Source organism: Aulonocara stuartgranti, assembly GCF_965226115.1.
Source record: "Aulonocara stuartgranti genome assembly, chromosome: 12".
In the NCBI taxonomy this organism is placed as follows: Eukaryota; Metazoa; Chordata; class Actinopteri; order Cichliformes; family Cichlidae; genus Aulonocara; species Aulonocara stuartgranti.
Window position 1 is genome coordinate 39,072,173 of NC_138948.1, and position 21,831 is coordinate 39,094,003.

General features: G+C 46.2%; 1 protein-coding gene across 8 annotated transcripts in view; it reads left to right on the forward strand.

Annotated features, from left to right (window-relative positions):
* pdzd2 (PDZ domain containing 2) overlaps positions 1-21,831 on the forward strand; it is a 93,370-nt gene that overhangs the window by 32,517 nt on the left and 39,022 nt on the right. For all 8 annotated transcript variants that reach the window (XM_082555305.1, XM_082555301.1, XM_082555308.1 and 5 more), the window contains 8 exons: positions 1,159-1,634; positions 12,312-12,807; positions 14,212-14,357; positions 14,458-14,590; positions 16,605-16,748; positions 17,643-17,742; positions 17,820-17,962; positions 18,237-18,356. In XM_082555305.1, coding sequence (XP_082411431.1) covers positions 1,159-1,634; positions 12,312-12,807; positions 14,212-14,357; positions 14,458-14,590; positions 16,605-16,748; positions 17,643-17,742; positions 17,820-17,962; positions 18,237-18,356 — 1,758 coding nt within the window. The remainder of the gene's footprint in view (positions 1-1,158; positions 1,635-12,311; positions 12,808-14,211; positions 14,358-14,457; positions 14,591-16,604; positions 16,749-17,642; positions 17,743-17,819; positions 17,963-18,236; positions 18,357-21,831) is intronic.

Sequence of the window (21,831 nt, forward strand, 5' to 3'; positions counted from 1 at the left end):
TGTGTCTACATTACAAACAAACAAGACTAACGATGACACATTTCCCACCACAACCTCATTAATGCCCAGACAACTCAACATTGTGCGCTTTGTTCTGGCTGCACAAGCGTCGTTTTTTCCATTTTTACTGAACAAAGTTTGATGGTTTTGTAGTTTCACCTACCAAGTGAAAGATCCCTGGTTTGATCCCAGGAGGACGCACGGCTCCGTACGGTTGCTTCTAGAAGCAACATCTGCTTTCATTTGGTGTAATAAAAACAAAACCAACGTCTTTTTCTACCAAAAGGTGGAGTGAGACTTCATGACGTGCTCCTACGTGAGCATGCCCTCCACTTCAGTGCACACCATCAGAGGACTGTTGAGTCGTGTGTCTCTCCCAGCTGCTGTTTGTTTTTGTCTGTTACTGTGAAGCTGTTGGTGATAGCACATGCTAGCACATACTAGCACATTCAATGTAATATTTGAAATAAGACCAACAGAAATGAATAAACAAACAGATAAAGGATTCCCATAAACAAGAGGAGCCAGTAGATCAGGGGGTCAAACTGAAACGAGCGGAGAGCCGCTGCTGGCGCTGTCGTCTCACACGTTAGTGTTCAGCTAGGACAAAACAAACAAACAAATATTTCCTAAAATGTTTCGTTTGTTTTTTAAATTTCAGATCTTGTATCAGACAAAACTGCAAACTTAGCTGAAGCCTTCCAAACACACTGGTCCTCTGTGTGCGCGCACGTTGTGTTTGTATAGAACAGAATAAATAAGTGCACACAGTGTGCGACTGTCACCGACAGCCTCAGCAGGTTTGTGCTCTCTGCTCGTGTCGTCTTCATAGTCAGTCATGTTGTGCTTTTGATTTTCCTCCCTAACAAACAGTCACTTCAAAGACAAACTGCATTATGTTTCTCCACATCAGTGTACGGGCCGCAAGTGGCCCGCGGGCCGCGAGTTTGACACCCCTGATCGAGATACTGTATAGCTGTTCTTGCAGGAGCAAAGCGTGCTCCGTGCATTCACATCACAGTTCTGAAGCTGCTGACAGGACAAGATTAAAAAAGAAAGAAGGAAAAATTAAAAGTGGCCTGTGAGGAACAGAATTAATGTGTATTTGTTGAAAACTAACGTCTGTTTCCTGATTGGTGACTCTTCTTCTCTCTGCAGCGGCTGGATCCTGACTCCTACCAGAACGGGGATGGGGAGAGTGTGTGCAGCACTGTTAGTGGTGGAGGACATGTGGAGGACACGTCCCTCTGTCTGGCTGCTATTCAGAAGTTGGTGGAGTACATTCATTTCAACTTCATGGAGGGGGACACAGCTCCATCAGCCAGCCGGGCCTCATACAGTGAGGCGTTAGATGTTGAGCTTCATACGGTTTCCCTCAGTAAGGATGAGGGGGATGCTGCGGACTTCGGCCTTAGCTTTGGAAACATCCCTATTTTTGGAGACCCAAAGGGAAGAAAGAAGGGAGGCCCGAGGAGCAGGAGGGATCAGAGCCCCATCATGGATGTGGGCTGCATCTGGGTGACGGAGGTGAGGAAGAGGAGCCCAGCAGCTCGTTGTGGTGGGATCAAACTGAGAGATGAACTGCTGTCACTGAATGGGCAGCTAATGGTGGGAGTAGATGTCAGTGGAGCCAGGTAAGATTAATAAAACCTGATATATGAGTGAAGATCTGTGAAAAGTAAATAACACTCATTACCTCCACAGCAAATACACTGAAGACACAGGCAGCAGCCAGGCATTGATAACCATCATTCATCATTATGATCATTCCAATCCTATCCAATTTTATTTATAAAGCACTTTAAAATACCCAGCACAGGAACAAAGTGCTGTACAGAAAGTAAGTTAAAACAATAGAATAACAGAAAACAGCAAAATAAATAAATAAAACACATAAAACATAAAATTGGATTATGATCATTAACAAGTGTGAGCAGCTCTGTCAGAGCAGACGTTTTGACAGTTTGCTGCAATGCCACAGTCTGACCCAACAGAGTGATCAGAGCTCCAAGCACAGTGGCACAAGGCTCATGATTTGGACTGGGGCAGCTTGAAGTCCTCTCTATACCCAAGTGCTCTACAGTGATGAAGAGAGTGTGAGCACATATATATATATATATATATCAGAATCAGAATCAGAAACTTTATTGTCATTGTCATGAGAACAACGAAATTAAGAATGGTCCCCGATCATTGCATCATCCCTAGCAATATCAAAATATAAATAAAACAATAAAATTCAATAAATAAAATAGATAGAATACTTAAAATACTAATAAGATATAACAGTAAAACATTCACATACGTTCCCACACACATGCTTCAGGCCGTGCATAGATTAACACAAGAGTGGCGTGATGGACATTTTTTTGTAGTATTCAGATGTGTTATTGCAGTTGGATAACAGCTGTGTTTGAGTCTATTAGTCCTTGCTCTGATTGCCCTGTACCGTCTGCCTGAGGGCAACAGTTCGAACAGGGAGTGGCCAGGATGTGAGGTGTCTTTTATGATGTTTTGGGCCTTTTTAAAACAGTGGGCATTGTGTAGAACTTCCAGTGTGGGGAGAGGGCAGCCAGTGATCTTTTGGGCGGTGTTAATGATCCCTTGGAGTGCTTTCCTCTGAGCCCCTGTGCAGCTAGTGTACCAGATGCATATGCAGTAAGTTAGAACACTCTCAATGGTGGCTCTGTAGAAGGACACCAGCAGTCTCTGTGTGATGTTATTCCTCCTGAGAATTCTCAGGAAGTACAGTCTCTGTTGGGCCTTTTTCAGCAGCTCGGAGGTGTTCACACTCCAGGAAAGGTTCTCCTCTATATTGACTCCCAGGAAGCGGAAGCTTGCCACCCTTTCTACACAGTCCCCATTTATGAATAGTGGTTGGATCTCTGCCTTTTTCCTTCTGAAGTCTATTATGAGTTCTTTGGTTTTTGAAGTGTTGAGGAGGTTATTGGCCTTACACCATGACGTCAGCTGCTCCACCTCGTCTCTGTACGTAGACTCGTCTCCCTTGGAAATGAGCCCCACCACTGTGGTGTCATCTGCAAATTTCACAAAGATGTTGCTGTGGTGGCGAGGAGTGCAGTCGTGTGTGTAGAGAGAGTAGAGCAGTGGACTGAGCACACAGCCCTGGGGTGAGCCAGTGCTGAGACTCAGGGCTGAGGATGTGTGATGGCCAACTCTGACTCTCTGTCTACGGCCCGAGAGGAAGCTATTGATCCACATGCAGGTGCTGTATGGAAGCCCCAGGTCTTGTAGCTTGGCCACCAGTTTGTGTGGAAGGATGGTGTTAAAAGCTGAGCAGTAATCCACGAAGAGCATCCGCACATAGCTACCATGCTCTTCCAGGTGAGTTAATGCAGCATGGAGTGCTGTGGCTACAGCGTCTTCCGTGGATCGGTTTGCTCTGTAGGCAAACTGGTGTGGATCCAGGCTGCGGGGCAGGGCTGCTGTGATGTGTCTGCGGACCAGCTTCTCAAAGCATTTCATTACCACTGGGGTGAGTGCCACCGGTCTGTAGTCATTCAGGCCGGTGATGTGGGGCTTCTTAGGCAAGGGGACTATGGTGGAGGACTTCAGGCAGAGTGGGACAGTCGCCTGTGCGAGGGATTTGTTGAAAATCCTGGTGAAGATCCCAGCCAGCTGTCCTGCACAATCCCTCAATATTCGACCTGGCACACCATCAGGACCCGCCGCCTTCCTCGGGTTAACAGCCTGCAGCATGCGCCTCACCTCGTGCTCTTCCAGGGTGAGGGTGGTGCTGCTATGGGTGGCGTGTTGCTGCTGTGGCTCCAATACCTCCGGTACCCTGGTCTCAAAGCGGGCAAAGAAGATATTCAGCTCCTCTGCCAGCTCCAGGTCACCGTCCGCAGCTCCGAGATTGATCTTATAGTTGGTTAGGTGCTGGATGCCTTGCCACACCTGCCGGCTGGTATTACTCTTCATATATATATATATATATATATATATATATATAAACACCCAGCACGCCCCTGCGGGCGGTTTATCCTTCAAGCTCGGGTCCTCTACCAGAGGCCTGGGAGCTTGAGGGTCCTGCGCAGTATCTTAGCTGTTCCCAGGACTGCGCTCTTCTGGACAGAGATCTCCGATGTTATTCCCGGGATCTGCTGGAGCCACTCGCCTAGCTTGGGAGTCACCGCACCTAGTGCTCCGATTACCACGGGGACCACCGTTACCTTCACCCTCCACATCCTCTCGAGCTCTTCTCTGAGCCCTTGGTATTTCTCCAGCTTCTCGTGTTCCTTCTTCCTGATATTGCTGTCATTCGGAACTGCTACATCGATCACTACGGCCGTCTTCTTCTGTTTGTCTACCACCACTATGTCCGGTTGGTTAGCCACCACCATTTTGTCCGTCTGTATCTGGAAGTCCCACAGGATCTTAGCTCGGTCATTCTCCACCACCCTTGGGGGCATCTCCCATTTTGACCTCGGGACTTCCAGGTTATACTCGGCACAGATGTTCCTGTACACTATGCCGGCCACTTGGTTATGGCGTTCCATGTATGCCTTGCCTGCTAGCATCTTGCACCCTGCTGTTATGTGCTGGATTGTCTCTGGGGCATCTTTACACAGCCTGCACCTGGGGTCTTGCCTGGTGTGATAGACCCCAGCCTCTATGGATCTTGTGCTCAGAGCTTGTTCTTGTGCTGCCATGATTAGTGCCTCTGTGCTGTCTTTCAGTCCAGCTTTGTCCAGCCACTGGTAGGATTTCTGGATATCAGCCACCTCCTCTATCTGCCGGTGGTACATACCGTGCAGGGGCCTGTCCTTCCATGATGGTTCCTCGTCTCCCTCCTCTTTCTTGGGTTTCTGCTGCCTGAGGTATTCACTGAGCACTCGGTCAGTTGGGGCCATCTTCCCAATGTATTCTTGGATGTTCGTTGTCTCATCCTGGACTGTGGTGCTGACACTCACCAGTCCCCGGCCCCCTTCCTTCCGCTTAGCGTACAGCCTCAGGGAGCTGGACTTGGGGTGAAACCCTCCATGCATGGTAAGGAGCTTTCTTGTCTTTATGTCAGTGGCTTCTATCTCCTCCTTTGGCCAGCCTATTACCCCAGCAGGGTACCTGATCACGGGTAGGGCGTACGTGTTGATGGCCCGGATCTTGTTCTTACCATTCAGCTGACTCCTCAGGACTTGCCTGACCCTCTGCAGGTACTTGGTGGTTGCAGCTTTTCTAGCGGCCTCTTCATGGTTCCCATTCGCCTGCGGGATCCCCAAGTACTTGTAACTGTCCTCTATGTCTGCAATGTTGCCTTCTGGTAGTTCAATCCCCTCAGTTCTGACTACCTTCCCTCTCTTTGTTACCATCCGGCTACACTTCTCCAGTCCGAACGACATTCCAATGTCATTGCTGTATAGCCTGGTAGTGTGGATCAGTGAATCGATGTCTCGTTCACTCTTGGCATACAGCTTGATGTCATCCATGTACAGGAGGTGGCTGACAACTGCTCCGTTCCGTAGTCGGTATCCGTAGCCAGTCTTGTTAATGATCTCACTGAGGGGGTTCAGGCCTATGCAGAACAGCAGTGGGGACAGAGCATCTCCTTGGTAGATCCCGCACTTGATGGTGACTTGTGCTATGGGCTTGGAGTTGGCCTCTAGTGTTGTACGCCACATCCCCATTGAGTTCCTGATGAAGGCTCTTAGGGTCCCATTGATCTTGTACAATTCTAGGCATTCCAGTATCCAGCTGTGGGGCATTGAGTCATAGGCCTTCTTGTAATCAATCCAGGCAGTGCACAGGTTGGTCAGTCTGGTCTTGCAGTCTTGGCTGATTGTTCTGTCTACCAGTAGCTGGTGTTTTGCGCCTCTGGTATTCTTGCCAATTCCTTTCTGTGTCCCGCTCATGTATTGACCCATGTGCCTGTTCATCTTAGCCGATATGATGCCTGGCAGGAGCTTCCATGTAGTACTGAGGCAGGTTATTGGTCGGTAGTTGGAGGGGACCGGTCCCTTCTTGGATCAGGACCGTCCGGCCTTCAGTTAGCCATTCCGGGTGTCTCTCGTTAACTAGCAGCTGGTTCATTTGTGCTGCCAGACGCTCGTGGAGTGCAGTCAGCTTCTTCAGCCAGTAGGCGTGAACCATGTCGGGCCCTGGTGCTGTCCAACTCTTCATACTGGAGACCCTTTCTTGGATATCTGCCACTGTGATGGTTACTGGACCCTGTTCAGGGAGGTCGCTGTGGTCTGCCCTTAGATCCTCTAGCCACTGAGCATTGCCGTTATGGGTTGCATCCTTCTCCCATATGCTCTTCCAGTATTGCTCCGTCTCCAGCCTTGGTGGTGCTGTTCTCTTATTGTTCCCTTGCCACTGAGAGTACACCTTTGCTGGTTCTGTGGAGAACAGCTGGTTTATTCTCCTGCCTCAAGCGGCTGGCCAAGGCTGTGAGTCTTTGCTTGGCAGTTTCCAAGGCCTCAGGTATGGACAGCTTGCTGTATTTCTTAGGCACCTTATTTGTTTTACCTTTCTGCAACTCCGTTAGTTGGCTAACCTCCCTCCGTGCTACTTTGATCTTGCCCTCTAGCCTCCTTCTCCATGGAGGGTACTGCCCCTTGTCGCTGTTCAACTTGTAGCCAAGCATCTCACTGATCACTGCTGCCGTATTGTAGATCAGCTTGTTAGTGTCGGTAATCGTAGGTATTGCCCGTAGTGCTGCATTAACATCATCTAGCAGACCTTCTGAGGGTACTTCACGTAATCTTGGTAACCGGCTACGGGGGATCCAGGTTTCAAGCTTGGCCATGATCCTATTTTTCAGGTCAGTTCCTCTCGCACTCAACCACTAACCACTACGCTATCCATCTGCTATATATATATATATATATATATATATATATATATATATATATATATATGTGTGTGTATATATATATATATATACACACACACACACACAGGCTGGGCCATTTATATGGATACAGCGTAATAACATGGGGGTGGTTGGTGATATTAAAGTCCTGTTTGTGGCACATTAGTATATGTGAGGGGGCAAACTCCTCAAGATGGGTGGTGACCATGGTGGCCATTTAGAAGTCGGCCATCTTGGATACAACTTTTGTTTTTTCAATAGGAAGAGGGCCATATGACACATCACACTTATTGGTAATGTCACAAGAAAAACAATGGTGTGCTTGGTTTCAACGTAACTTTATTCTTTCATGAGTTATTTACAAGTTTCTGACCACTTATAAAATGTGTTCAATGTGCTGCCCATTGTGTTGGATTGTCAATGCAACCCTCTTCTCCCACTCTTCACACACTGATAGCAACACCGCAGGAGAAATGCCAGCACAGGCATCCAGTATCCGTAATTTCAGAAACCAAGCACACATTGTTTTTCTTGTGACATTACCAATAAGTTTGATGTGTCACATGACCCTCTTCCTATTGAAAAAACAAAAGTTGTATCCAAGATGGCCGACTTCTAAATGGCCACCATGGTCACCACCCATCTTGAGGAGTTTGCCCCCTCACATATACTAATGTGCCACAAATAGGACTTTAATATCACCAACCATTCCCATGTTATTACGCTGTATCCATATAAATGGCCCAGCCTGTAGAAATATATAAACCCTCTAAAGCTGTCTGTCACTGTGTTTTGGCACAAAGTGCTTCAATCTGTGTCTGGAAAGTACAACGGACAGAAATGTCTGGTATGTCTGTGAAGGTTCTCAGTCATCCAGGTCATCGTAGTCAAAGGAGCTTGCAAAGAAAAGCGTCTGGACTTCTTTAAGTTGCTTGAAGGCGTTTCACCTCTCATCCGAGAAGCTTCTTCAGTTCAAATGTCAAATGGTGGAGAGTCCCAGATATAAACCTAGTGGGAGTTTCCCCCCACAGAGGGACAAAAGGACCCCCTGATGATCCTCTAATTGCCTGAGCCAAGGTGTGAAACTGGGCGTGGGTCCCAATCCGCCAGAGTTTCGGGTGTGTTCATTGTGAAACCTGGCCCCACCTTATCATGCGAATTCCTGAGGTCAGATGGCCCAGGATGTGAGTGGGCATTAAGGCGTCTGGGAAGGGATCTCAAAACTGGATTATAGATGGCAGAGAGTTGGTGTCGTAAACCCCCGCCTCTGTTCAAAGATGGTCGCTCACAGTGGACATAGATGCTTCTTTCACTCCTCTTTCAAACCATCTGTCCTCTCTGTCCAAAATGTGAACAACACAAAGCAGAGTTGTTCCTAAGAGCCTACGCCTTGGATCCACTGTCAGGGGATACAGAGCAGACTTGATTCTACAGAGAGCACAAAATCACCTTTTAAGTGAAAGGATAAGACAGGTCCATTTCACCATAGATGCCCTCCAGATCAAGATCAGCCAGACCCTGCAGGAACTGGAAATCCTTCTACCCTCTCCAATCTTAGAAGAGGTTTACAAGTTTGTGGACAAGGCTCAGCGGGCCCAACACTCTAAAGGAAAAGAAAGACAACGCAGGAAATTCCACACCTTGCTTTCAAAAACACACACTCCTCAGTCTGAACCTACACAACCCAGAGAAGAAAACACACCTGATGCCAGTCAGGAGAAATGGGTAAAGAACTTTTCAGACAGGATTCTCACTGAACCTGAAAAGAGAGTATTAGCCAAAGGACTCAATTTTGCCATTTCTCCACAACAGTTGCCCATAGTGGACCTCATCACAGCCACAGAAACCGCCATACGGATTAATACATTATCACAGACAGAAGCAGAGCAAATCAGGATGAAAGTCTCAGCCACGCTCTCCAGTGCCAAAGTCCCTCCGTCCAACCTCACAATACAGGAAAAGAAGGCCGTCGCCTCCCTGAGCAGAGACCACAACATCATTATTTTACCAGCTGATGAGGGAAGATGCACCGTGGTCCTAAACACTACAGATTACCATACAAAGATCACTACTCTCCTCAGTGATAACAATACCTACGAAGCCCTAAAGCGAGACCCCACAAGCAGCTACAAAAAGAAAGTTATAGCTTGCCTTCAAGACTTTGAAAAGGACAAAATTATTGACCGCCTTACATATCACCGCCTTTACCCAGGGGATGCCATACCCTGCATCTATGGACTTCCTAAGATCCACAAGGAAGCTGTCCCACTCAGACCCATAGTCAGTAGCATAAACTCAGCCACTTACAACATTGCTAAACACCTTGCTACCATCCTTGCTCCTCTCGTGGGGAACACCCCACACCACATCAAGAACTCCACCGACTTCACCGACAAGGTCCAGAAACTTACCCTGGATCCAGATGAAACCATGGTGTCCTTTGATGTAGTCTCTCTCTTCACTTGCATACCCACCACGGAAGCCGTGGAGACTGTCAGAAAACGACTACAAGAAGACAGCTCCTTGGAGGACAGGACCAACTTCACACCCAATCAGACCTGCACACTGTTAGACCTCTGCCTCACCACTACATACTTCAAATACAACGAAGGCTTCTACAGACAAAAACATGGCTGTGCCATGGGCTCCCCCGTGTCACCTATTGTAGCCAACCTTTACATGGAGGAAGTGGAAAGGAAGGCTCTCGGCTCTTTCAAAGGAAGAGTACCCAGCCACTGGTACAGATATGTGGACGACACCTGGGTCAAAATCAAGACACAAGAAGTGGAATCCTTCACTGCGCACATTAACGCTGTGGATAAAAACATCAAGTTCACCAGGGAAGACACAAAGGACGACTGTTTGCCTTTCCTGGACTGCGCCGTGCACATTGAAGAGAACGGCAACCTCAACATCGAAGTTTACCGGAAGCCCACACACACGGACCAGTACCTCCTCTTTGACTCCCATCACCCTTTGGAACACAAACTTGGAGTAATTAGGACCCTACACCACCGGGCAGAACATGTTCCCTCTAAGCCTGAAGGAAAAAAGAAGGAACACACACATGTAAAGGAAGCACTCAAAACGTGCGGCTATCCTAAATGGGCGTTCTTAAAGTCAGCAAAGAGGCACAGAAAAGAAGACCAGACACCAGCGAGGGAGGATAAGAAGGACAGACGCAACAACATTGTCATCCCCTATGTAGCCGGTGTATCAGAAAAACTCAGGAGAGTTTTCTCCAAGCATGACATCCCAGTGTATTTCAGACCCAGCAACACGCTCAGACACAAACTGGTTCACCCGAAAGACAAAACTCCAAAACACAAACTTAACAATGTGGTGTATGCTGTACAGTGCAGCGAGGAATGCTCAGACCTCTACATTGGAGAGACCAAACAACCACTTCACAAGCGCATGGCGCAACACAGAAGAGCCACCTCCACAGGACAAGACTCAGCAGTCCATCTGCATCTTAAGGATAAAGGACACTCTTTCGAGGATGCCAATGTTCACATTTTGGACAGAGAGGACAGATGGTTTGAAAGAGGAGTGAAAGAAGCCATCTATGTCCACTGTGAGCGACCATCTTTGAACAGAGGCGGGGGTTTACGACACCAACTCTCTGCCATCTATAATCCAGTTTTGAGATCCTTCCCAGACGCCTTAACGCCCACTCACATCCTGGGCCATCTGACCTCAGGAATTCGCATGATAAGGTGGGGCCAGGTTTCACAATGAACACACCCGAAACTCTGGCTGATTGGGACCCACGCCCAGTTTCACACCTTGGCTCAGGCGATTAGAGGATCATCAGGGGTCCTTTTGTCCCTCTGTGGGGGGAAACTCCCACTAGGTTTATATCTGGGACTCTCCACCATTTGACATTAGAACTGAAGAAGCTTCTCGGATGAGAGGTGAAACGTCTTCAAGCAACTTAAAGAAGTCCAGACGCTTTTCTTTGCAAGCTCCTTTGAAATGTCTGGTAGTGTAATCATTTGTTTTACAGTGACTGTCTATCTTTTGCTCAGTTCATGGTGATTACATCAAACTTCTGTCACGCTGAGGTTAAGTCATGCTTCTGCTGTAGATCTAAAATATGCTCCCACACTTCTGGTGGGCTTAAGAGTCAATGTTTTTTAATGTTACCTTTATTTTTCTTAGCAAATGATTTAATAATCGATCAACATTAATTTATCCTGCCTTACAAAGACCTGCTGGTCACAGCTTGATGGCTTTCCATCTGTTTTCAGTTCATCCATCCATCCATATTCTTCTGCTTATGCAGGGCTAGGTCACAGGGTCAAATCCTCTAGCTTATCCGGGGGAACACCAAGGCCCCGGGGCCTCCTCCCGATGGGACACGGCTGGAACACCTCACCCAGGAGGCATCCTTATCAGAAGCCCTAACTATGTTAACTGGCTCCTTTCGGTGTGGAGGAGCAGCGGCTTTACTCTAATCCCCTCCTGAATGGCCGAACTCCTCACCCTATCTCTAAGGGAGAGGCCAGCCACCCTTCAGAGGAAGCTCATTTCTGCCGGTTGTATCCGCGATCTCGTTCTTTGGGTCACTACCCACAGCTCGTGACCATAGGTGAGGCTAGGGACGTAGATCGACCGGTAAATTGAGAGCTTGGCTTTTACACTCAGCTCTGTCCTCACCAAGATGGATGGGTACAGCATCTGTATCTGTGAGAGACCAACAGACCTCTCTGTGGATCCCCTGCTGCCTTCTCCCCTCACTCATGAACAAGACAAGACCCAGACATATTTAAACTCCTCCACTTGGGACAGTAACTCGACCCTGACCGGGAGTGGGCACTCCACCCTTTTCCGGCTGAGGACCACGACCTCAGACTTGGAGGTGCTGATTCCCATTTCCGCCACTTCATACTCGGCTGTGCTCCACCTGATGAAGCCAACAGAACGACAAGCAGAGATGAAATTCTGAGGCCACCCAAGTGGAAGCCTTCATTCTGCTGTGAACCACAGAGTAGAATAAACTAAAGGGTCAGATGCATCTGTCAGGTCTTTGATGGATTTCTTTTCCTAATTCAAAAATACTATTTCATGCCAAACTGTCAAACTGTTATCTTTGGCATTTTGCATAAAATGAACTAAACAAATGTCAACCAGTTATGTGTGTTTGTGACAAGTGCTTGTAACAAAGATTTAAAACAATTTAAAATAGTTGTTATTAATTTGTCTGCTCTGTGTAGACAAACACTGGTCCATTCCTTGAGTCAGGAGCCTTTTTATGTTTGAATGATTCACAGGAAGGCGTGTCGGTGTGAGAGCTGGTGTTTTGAAACTTATGCACATTACTATATTTCAACGAATATAAACACAAATCAAGCATTTTATTGTAGAAAAGTGTAGAAATACTGACCTAAGTGCAAAGACTGTACTCCTAAAATAGTTCTGCCTTTATTTTATGACACCTTTATCTTATTTCATCTTTTCTTTGCCTTATTCACAGTTACCTGACTGACCAGTGCTGGAATGGAGGCTGTATTTACCTGATACTGCTGCGGCGAGTCAAGCGAAAGGCTCCTCTTCCTCCCTGCGAGGCAGCTGAAAGTGTTTGTATCCCACTCACCAGTGACAACTGTGAAGACCAGCGTCACAGCACATCTGAGTCCTCCGACAGCTCTGCAAATTACAGACGCACACGTAAATTTGGAGTGATATCACGCTCATCCTTCAACCAAGAGGACAGGCAGCGTACGAGTTCAGAAGTCCGGAGGTCTTATCATGACTACAGTTCTCATCCTGAGAATATAGAAACTAGTCCTCCAGATAACTCAGCTCACATCCTCCCCACACCTTCTAAGGAAAGCCCGGACCACTGTTCTCAGCTCAGAGCTGCTCCCCAGCGTCAACACGGTGGCGAGGCTGCCCCCCAGCCGCTAAGGTGTTACAGTCAGCTGCTAGAGTTCAAAATGGATTCTTCCTGCAGTGAATATTTATGCCAGGTGAGACAAATCGGATCAATGCTCGTCTGTTAGAAGCTTCCAACGTGTTTTACTCAGTAACTGTTTCAATGAGAAGCAAATACAATCTACTGTGGTGCAGCTGTTGATAGGTTCATCTAGCATAAACCCATTGCTGGAACGCCAAGACAATTGTACTCCAATGGCAACAGCAAAACGAAAGTCACCCGAGCTCTTTGTGTGACCTCGTGCACGAGGGAGACGCCTGAGACGAGCGCTGTTCCTGCCGCTCAAACCCCAGCCACTCTCAGTCAGCTCCCCCATAGCACTGCTCTTTATCGTGGTTACATGAATATGCATAGGTTCATTAACATATGACGTCTTACACAGGCATACATGTGAACAAAGAGTACCATCTGTGTGTATGTGTGTGTATCAAGATATGGCCCTGTGAACGCCTCCTTAAAAAGCTGGTACTAGGAGTCCAGCGGTCCACCTAAACAAAAGGCTCTTATACTAAAAGAGATACAGATACAATCCTCCTGTACCATAAATCAGGAAGGGAAGGTATGACCTCTCATGGCCTGAGGATGTGTGCATATGCCAGAACACTCTGGAAGGCACACAGAGTCTGAATCTGTGGCAAGATCTGAAAACTGCTGTTCACAAACGCTGTCCATCTAATCTGACTGAGCTGGAGCTGTTTGCAAAGAAGAATGGGCAAAGATTTCAGTCTGTAGATGTGCAAAGCTGGCAGAGACAGACCCTAAAAGACTGGCAGCTGGAACTGCAGCAAAAGCTGGTTCTACAAAGTATTGACTCAGGGGCTGAATAATTACGCACACCCCACTTTGCAGTTATTTATGTGTAAAAAAATGTTTGGAATCATGTATGATTTTCGTTCCACTTCTCACGTGTGCACCACTTTGTGTTGGTCTTTCATGTGGAAGTCCAATAACATTGATTCATGTTTGTGGCTGTAATGGGACAAAATGTGGAAAAGTTCAAGGGGGACGAATACTTTTGCAAGCCACTGTGCATTGTCAATGTGGAGCAACCAACCAGCAGGGCAGAAAATATAGTCGTTTGCAGGGGAAGAGCTGGTGCTTTTTTGGTGATTTATCAACAGTGCCTCAATGGACCTTAACCACATGATTGCATATGACCAGCCGGTCCATGTAAGTTAGTCCATGTTTAATTAAAGATTTCCAAGGAAAGCAAGAGAGTAATGGGATAGCGGTTTAACATGTAGGTCAGTGTTGTGAGAAACAACTGGTATGTCATTCCTGTATATCATGCAAAATGTGTGTAGCTAGCTTATTTTTGCTTCTGTTTTCTACATAATTCATGTTTTTGCACATTACTGATAATATATCTAGTATGTAGTAACATTTATATCTGACTCTGTGTGATAAGTTGTTTGTTTTTTCATGTGTTTTTTTGTAGCCCAGAGATACCAACCACATCTGGAAAATGCACATGGTGAAGGGTCAGGAGGGCCTTGGCATAAAGATCACAGGGGGGCGTGGCTCCAAGCGTTCCCCTCATGGCATCATCATTACACATATAGAGGAGGGAGGCGCCATTTACAGGTGAAGTTAGGAAGGAAAAATGTATAAAATACATGGTTTAGTTTATATTTGTTGACCTCTCTCCAACCCCCTTCTGTGTGTGTGTGTGTCTGTTTTACAGGGATGGGCGTCTTCATGCTGGTGATGAGTTACTGATGATTAATAATCAGTCTTTGGTGGGTCTTACTCATCAGGAGGCTGTTGATATCCTCCGCTCTGCTACAGGTCTGGTCCAGTTGGTGGTTGCCAGTAGGGTAAGTGCACAAACACAGACACTGGAGGCATGAGTGAGTTTGAACAGAAAGTGAGCCATTTATTGAGGCTAGAACCATAACATAATTAAAAGGCAAAACGTGAAACTGAGACTAAAGTAACTAATTAATTCTTCAATCTTAAATATGATCAACCTATCTCTAATAATCAGCTATGTGCCACAGGCCTTCAAGCTGGCTGCAGTTAAACCTTTACTCAAAAAGCATCTCTAGACCCAGCAGTCTTAGCTAATTATAGGCCAATCTCCAACCTTCCTTTATATCAAACATCCTTGAAAGAGTAGTTGTCAAACAGCTAACAGATCATCTGCAGAGGTTTATTTGAAGAGTTTCAGTCAGGTTTCAGAGCTCATCACAGCACAGAAACAGCTTTAGTGAAGGTTACAAATGATCTTCTTATGGCCTCTGACAGTGGACTCATCTCTGTGCTTGTCCTGCTAGACCTCAGTGCAGCGTTCGATACTGTCGACCATAATATCCTATTAGAGCAATTAGAACACAGACATCACACGGGGATACAAGTCAGAGAACGGTTGCATTACAGAAAAAAAACACTGAAATATACACTACAATGGGAAAGTACAAGAGGAAAAAAAAGAGACCTCTGCTCATGCTGGGCTATAGAGGACAGCGTGAGAACAGGAAACAAAAAAACTCCTCTGCACAGAAAGCACATAAATGTCCACAGCACAACATTATAGAGCACGTGACCAGCAACAGGGTTGGGTAAGGGATAAGGAGTAATCCCAGGCAACACAGCAGCCATCCTGCCACTGCACGGGCACAGACCCGCCTCGTGTTCCCAGGAGGCTACAAGCACCGAAGGCATTGGAAGGGGAGGGGGGATGAGTGAGTGCTTATCAGTGTATATGTATGTGTGTGCGTGTCCATAGTTCAGCTGAGACAGTGTCCTTCGCCCTGCCAGGCTAAGTAAACAGTCTTCCAGCCAACCCAGGTGGCCTTGCATGGAATGGGAAGGAACAGACTAAACACAGTCGTTATCAGGGTGGTGTTGTTCGGCTCCGGCCTTGAGCTCACAGCTGGCGCCGAAGGGGTAGCCGCATTATGATGGTAATTTTTCTTTTGCAAACAACTCGGGAGAATTTCAAGCTGTTTTTAACACTCTGACACTGATCTCTCAATCTCCCGTTAATAGCTGCGAGTTTCTCCATGGTGTTATTTACCTTCAATTCCATGGTCTTTTCAGTCTTTCGCTCACATAGCAGATTCTGAGACCTCACGACCGCAGCCAACTGATCCGCGATGTAATCCAGCTTCCGCCCAGAGATGTTGTTCCGAGTGGATTCTTCCCTGATGTAATCCAACATACGCTCAGAGGTGTTATTCTGAGTATTCACTGCGGCTGTAAGCGCCTCCAAGCTCTTAACCATGCTGCATTCAGTGAGCCCTTTCTGAGAAGCCGCACCTCGTCCCATCGTTTCAATCCCAGCGGGCAGCCTTGTGGGGGTTTGAACAGCTGGTTCCGCTTTCTTAATTCTCCAATAAATCAGGGCCAAGCCAGCTCCGATCAGCAAGAACCCTGTTATCATGGTTCCGAATAGGTAGATATCTTCAGCGTCCTCGATCGACAGTCCCGCCAGGCACACGATCCTCCATTTCTGGAGGAAATCAGCCATCCTACGTGCTGTTTGTTTGTACTTATGTACTAGCTTAGGCAGTCCTTGCCAAAGTGGGTTAAAATGTCTTGATGCATGCTCAATCATCCAGGTAAGGAAATCCGAAAGGGAAAAGGAAATTTCGGGGTCCCAGATTTAAGCCCTGTGGGAGTGTCCCCCCCCAAGAGGGACATGGACCCCCTAATGATCCTGAAGAAGCTTCTCAGATGTGAGAGGTGAAACGTCTTCAAGCAACTTAAAGAAGTCCAGATGCTTTTCTTTGCAAGCTCCTTAAACTAGTATGACAGTAGTAGGCTGCATTTTTGAAGGTTTTGTAAAAAATAAGGTTTGCATGTACACATCCATTGTTGTCCTTGCAGGAGGATTCAGATGTAGGCTTTGATCCTTTTCCATCCGCCAGTCTGCCAGACCTTGTCAGCACCTGCAGCTCCACTTCATCCCTGTCCCAGGCTGCTCACACCAAGACTTCCAACAGTAGCACCAGTCTGCACAAGTCCTACATGGTACAAACAGATAATATGTAAAGTGAGACAAATCGTTTTTTGACCTCTTGCTGAATTTGAAAGTTTGCTCACTTAGAATAAAAAGTTTTATGGTAGTTTTATTTTCACTGTGAGGGAGAATATCAACCAACATCCAGGAAGACACGATTTGAAACTTATAAATGAATTTGAATGTCACTGAGTCAGTTAGTAGTGACTCCAGTAGTCAATGCTACCAGAGTCAAATGTTACAGCAGCTCATGAGTGAATGAACAGGATATAATTTCTCCCAACACTTGTATGTAGGGTCAGGGCTTTCACCTCAGCACGCAGGCAGTTCTACTGAGTCGTGCTAATGACCTGCTAATTGTATTCAGGTGTGTTGCAGCAGATGGAAACGTTTCAGAACAGCGGCCCTCGAGGACTGGAGTTTGACAGCTGTGGTTTAGAGAGGTTCTTTCGACAGCACATGTCCAAGATACACGATCATAATTATAATATTTCTGTCTGAGTCAAAATTGAACTGAATTAAATCAGGACCCTGAGAATCAGAAGTGAAACCCCAAATATAACAGTAAACTTAAACACTGCTGCAAAAAAGATGAAATTAGTGTCGCAGAAAAATCATTAATCTGGTGATTTAGCACGCAGCGAGTGCGCTCGGTGCTGCTTTTAATATCTGTGGTGACGGCTGCACTTTACAGTGTTAAAGCTTTGAACTGAAGTGTTAGAGCGTCGAGTGTTACTGTCCCACAGTCTAATAACAGAAACACAGAAATAGCTTTAGTTTTTTGGCAGATCAGTAAAATGTATTTTACTGTCTGAACAAATATTTGTTGTGTGTTCCTTGGTAGGTGCCAAAGGAGTGTCAGATGTTCATAGCTGCTTACAAAGAGCGTGTGCGTGTCCTTGCAGGTTGATAGCCTGGAGAAATTGGAAGAGCAAAGTCAGGAGGAAACAGCCCAAAGATCCTGCTGCGGCCCCACAGCCACGAAGCTGTGCAGCCGACCCCAGGGTTAGTGTTTCACAGAAACACACTGCTCAGTAACAACAACAACAACAACAAGATTTTAAATGTTTCTCTCGACCTAGGAGGGAGCACTCGCCTGGAATCAGTGGGTGAGGATGATGAGCTGTTTGTGGCTAATGGGACGAGCTCCTTTGAAATGGTGGAGAAGCCCGGCCGACGTAAACACTCCCTGCCTCAACAGCTGGACCCGTCTGGAGTGAGACAGGTCAGTCAGTGTCGCAGGTTCTTTCTCCCAGTGTTAGATGAAAAATGGCATGAGCGCTTACCTGAGAAAAATAAATCAGAATGATAGCCTCTTAATGTTGTGTAGCTAGATATACATTAACATAGACCTGTAACGTGTAACAGGAAAAAAGGTATTTTCCTAACGTGTGAAAATGCAAATTATGTCAGAGACTGAGTGAAAGGTCTCATCACTATGTAAATAACTGTTTGGAAATTTATTTGTCAGACTTTGTTTTGCTTCATTCAATTTCCAGGAATATCAGATCATTAAGAAATCAGCTCGCTCCCTGAGCACTGTTCAAGTGGAATCTCCATGGCGACTGGCCCAGCCATCCATTATCTCCAGTATAGTATTAATGAAAGGTCAGGGCAAGGTAAGTGCACTCATTTGGCATGTGTACATGAATAAAGCTTTGAGCCTCTGAAAAGACCCATCTCTCTGCTGTTAATGTGTCCTTACATGATTTGTTAGCATCTGCTTGTGCTGTCTTTCTTCTTAATGATGTAAGTAATGAAAGGGCTCCCACAGTTGGCACAGCCGAAGCAGAGCGGACAGAGACGGATAGATGCAGCATAGACGAACAACAATAATGTTATAAAAGACAGATGAAGAAAATATGTAGACTATACAAAGTAGAACACACACACACAAACATATATATTTATTAATTCCCCTCTCGCGCCTGCGGGCGGTCTATCCTTCAAGCTCGGCCCTCTACCAGAGGCCTGGGAGCGTCCTGCTGTGCAGTATCTTTGCCTGTTTGAATGTTTGACGTGTTGGCCAGTTTGGCCAGTTTGGCCAGTTTGGCTTGTCCATGATGGTTGCTTCTCCTCTCTCTCAGGTACAGCCTCAGGGTGCTGGAGTTGGTGTGAAGCCCTCCATGCATAGTAAAGACCTTCCTTGTCTAGATGCCAGTGGTTTCTGTCTCCTCCTTTAGCCAGCTTATATCCCAGCAGGTTATAATAGTAGATGCTGTTCGCCTCTATCTGGTTCTTACCATTCAGTGGACTCCTCGGGACTTGCCTTACTTTATATAAGTATATAAGTATAAGTATTTGGTGATTGCAGCTTTCTTAGTGACCTCTTCGTGGCCTCTTCGGTTTTCCTACTTACCTGTAGGGTCCCCAGGTACTTGTAGCTGCCCTCGATGTATGCAGTGTTGATCCTCTCAGTTCTGACTACCTTCCCTCTCTTTGATATCATCTGACTACACTTCTCCAGTCCGAATGACATCCCGATGTCATTGCTGTATATCCTGGTGGTGTGGATCAGTGAATCGATGTCTCCTTCACTCCTGGCATACAGCTTGATGTCATCCATGTACAGGAGGTGGCTGACAGCTGCTGCGTTCCGTAGTCAGTATCTGTAGACAGTTTTGTTGATGATCTCACTGAGGGGGGTCAGGCCTATGCAGAACAGCAGTGGGGACAGAGCATCTCCTTGGTAGCTCCCGCACTTAGTGGTGAAATATGAGCTTGAAGTTGGCCTCTAGTGTTGTGCGCCACATCCCCATTGAGTTCCTGATGAAGGCTCTTAGGGTCCTGTTGATCTTGTATAGTTCTCAGCATTCCAGGATCCATGTGTGGGGCATTGAGTTACTGGCTCTCTTGTAGTCAGTCCAGGTAGTGCACGGGTTGGTCAGTCTGGTCTTACAGTCGCAGGCGACTGTTCTGTCTATCAGTAGCTGGTGTGTCACCCTTCTCTTTCATATGAGTGCTGCCAGACAACTTCAACCAGCAGGCGTGAACCATGTCAGGGCCTGGAGCTGTGCAACTCTTCATACTGGAGGCCCGTTCTTGGATGGACCACTGTGATGGTCACTGGATCTTGTTCAGGGAGGTTTGATCTGCTCTTAGATCCAGTGGCCACTGAGCATTGCTGTTATGGGTTGCATCCTTCTCCTGTCTGCTCTGGCTCCAGTTCATGTGAGGCTGTTCTCATATTGTAACTCTCTGGTGTACCTCTTCAAGCTGCTGTCTAAGGCTGTGAGCATTTACTTGGCAGTTTTCAAGGCCTCGGGTATGGACAGCCTGCTGTACTTCTTAGGCGTCCCTTTCTTTATCACACCTTTCTGCAGCTCTGATAGTTGGCTAACTTCATTCTAGATTAGCTCGAGTCTCCTTCTCCATGGAGGGCACTGCTCCTTGCTGCTGTTCGTCTTAAAGCCAAACATCTTTGTGATCCCTGCTGCTGTGCTGTAGATCAGCTTGTTGGCTTCCCTGATGATCCCAGTAAGGACTGCCTGTAATGTTACATTCACTTCTTCTTGTAGACCTTCAGAGGGGACTTCACGTAGTCTTGGTAGTCAGAAACCTGGACCCTCCCTGACTGTGGTCTAGTTTTCCAGCTTCACCAGGTCAGCTTCTCTTGCACTCAATGCACCTCTCGTGGGCTTGGTACCCAATACAGGTGACAGTGATGACATCTCCCCCTGACCTGAAGCCCTGGTTCCCCTTTGCTGTAGCACTTGTGTTGTACCTCATTAGTTGGGATTAGCAGTTCCTTCTATGGAAGGCTGGAACACGGAGCTACTCTTTGTTTCACCGTCAGTCTGGATGTTGGGTATCAAAGACTCCAGAGGTCCCGCATCCTTTCATGTAACCCTTTCGCTGCGTAGTAACCCAGTTCCCAACAGTTTTAGTTTTTCTTCTCTTAGCTGCAGAGTACTGTCTCAGGATTTAAAAGCATTAAATATAAAAACATTATATTTATTGCTGAAGTTTATCAATTAAAACAATGACATCAGACACTAATTAAAAACTTTAAACCCTCCTATTCTCCTGCAGAGAGGTCTGAGGGATTTTCTATGTGTTGACCTCTAATCTGCACAAGTTACCGTGGTGATTTATCCCAATAAGAAGTAAATCAGCTTCTTCTTAGAGAAGACCCAGGGTTAACCCTGAGGTTACCAGGATAAACCAGATAGTACAGGGTCCTGTTCCAAATGTAGGAAACTCAGATTTACTGTTCCAGAAAGAGACCTGAACTCTGAGTCAGTTACCAGTGTAACTGAAACCTTAACCTGCTCTCTGGCAGATTTTCATCAACAAACGATGGATGTGTTTCTGACTCGGAGCAAACTGGTTTGTGGAAGTTTATGCACAGGATAAAATCACAATTAGATATTAGTTTGCTGCTTTGTGTACTTAACATGAGCACTTTGACGGTGATTCAGTCATCAGTATAGGACGGAAACAGCGATTAGGTCATTGATTTATAATCAGCTCAGAATAAAATCTTCAGTGTCCATCTTTCTAAAGCTGTGGGTGGTGATGCAGCTCCTCCCGGCACTGCAAACATGTACATAACAAATGTCTCAGTCTCAGAGCTAGCTCAAATAGCTTTTGCGCCCAGGGTCCGTTTGTCCTCAAACATATAATATGTCTTTAGTCTGATCTAATACCTGAATTAATCTAAGACAGTGGGGTAAAAGTAACATTTCTGTGTCTTTTATTAGTTGCTCCCAGGTTCTTAAACTTAGATTTTCCTGCAGTTATTATTATTGTTGTTGTTTTTTGTTTGCTTTCACATCTTTATGAAACATAAAGATGATATTTGAAAAACTTAAATAATTATTTAGGTTTTTATCTTTTATTTCTTGTTTCTAATTAGTGAGCTAATTTCCTCTCAGATGTGGAGGTGCATCTACTTGTCTGCAGTTGTTGCCTTTGAAATGTGATTGAAATCTTATTGAAAGCGTAGAAACACTGTCCATACATTACTCTGCATTCATTCATGTTACAGCATTGTTAGATCACGGTGAGTGTCCTTATTTTATTTAAATTTCTGTTTTTCAAGTCATTTTAGTGACAAGCAAAGTAGTTCTCACTCAGTGACACCGTAAGCTA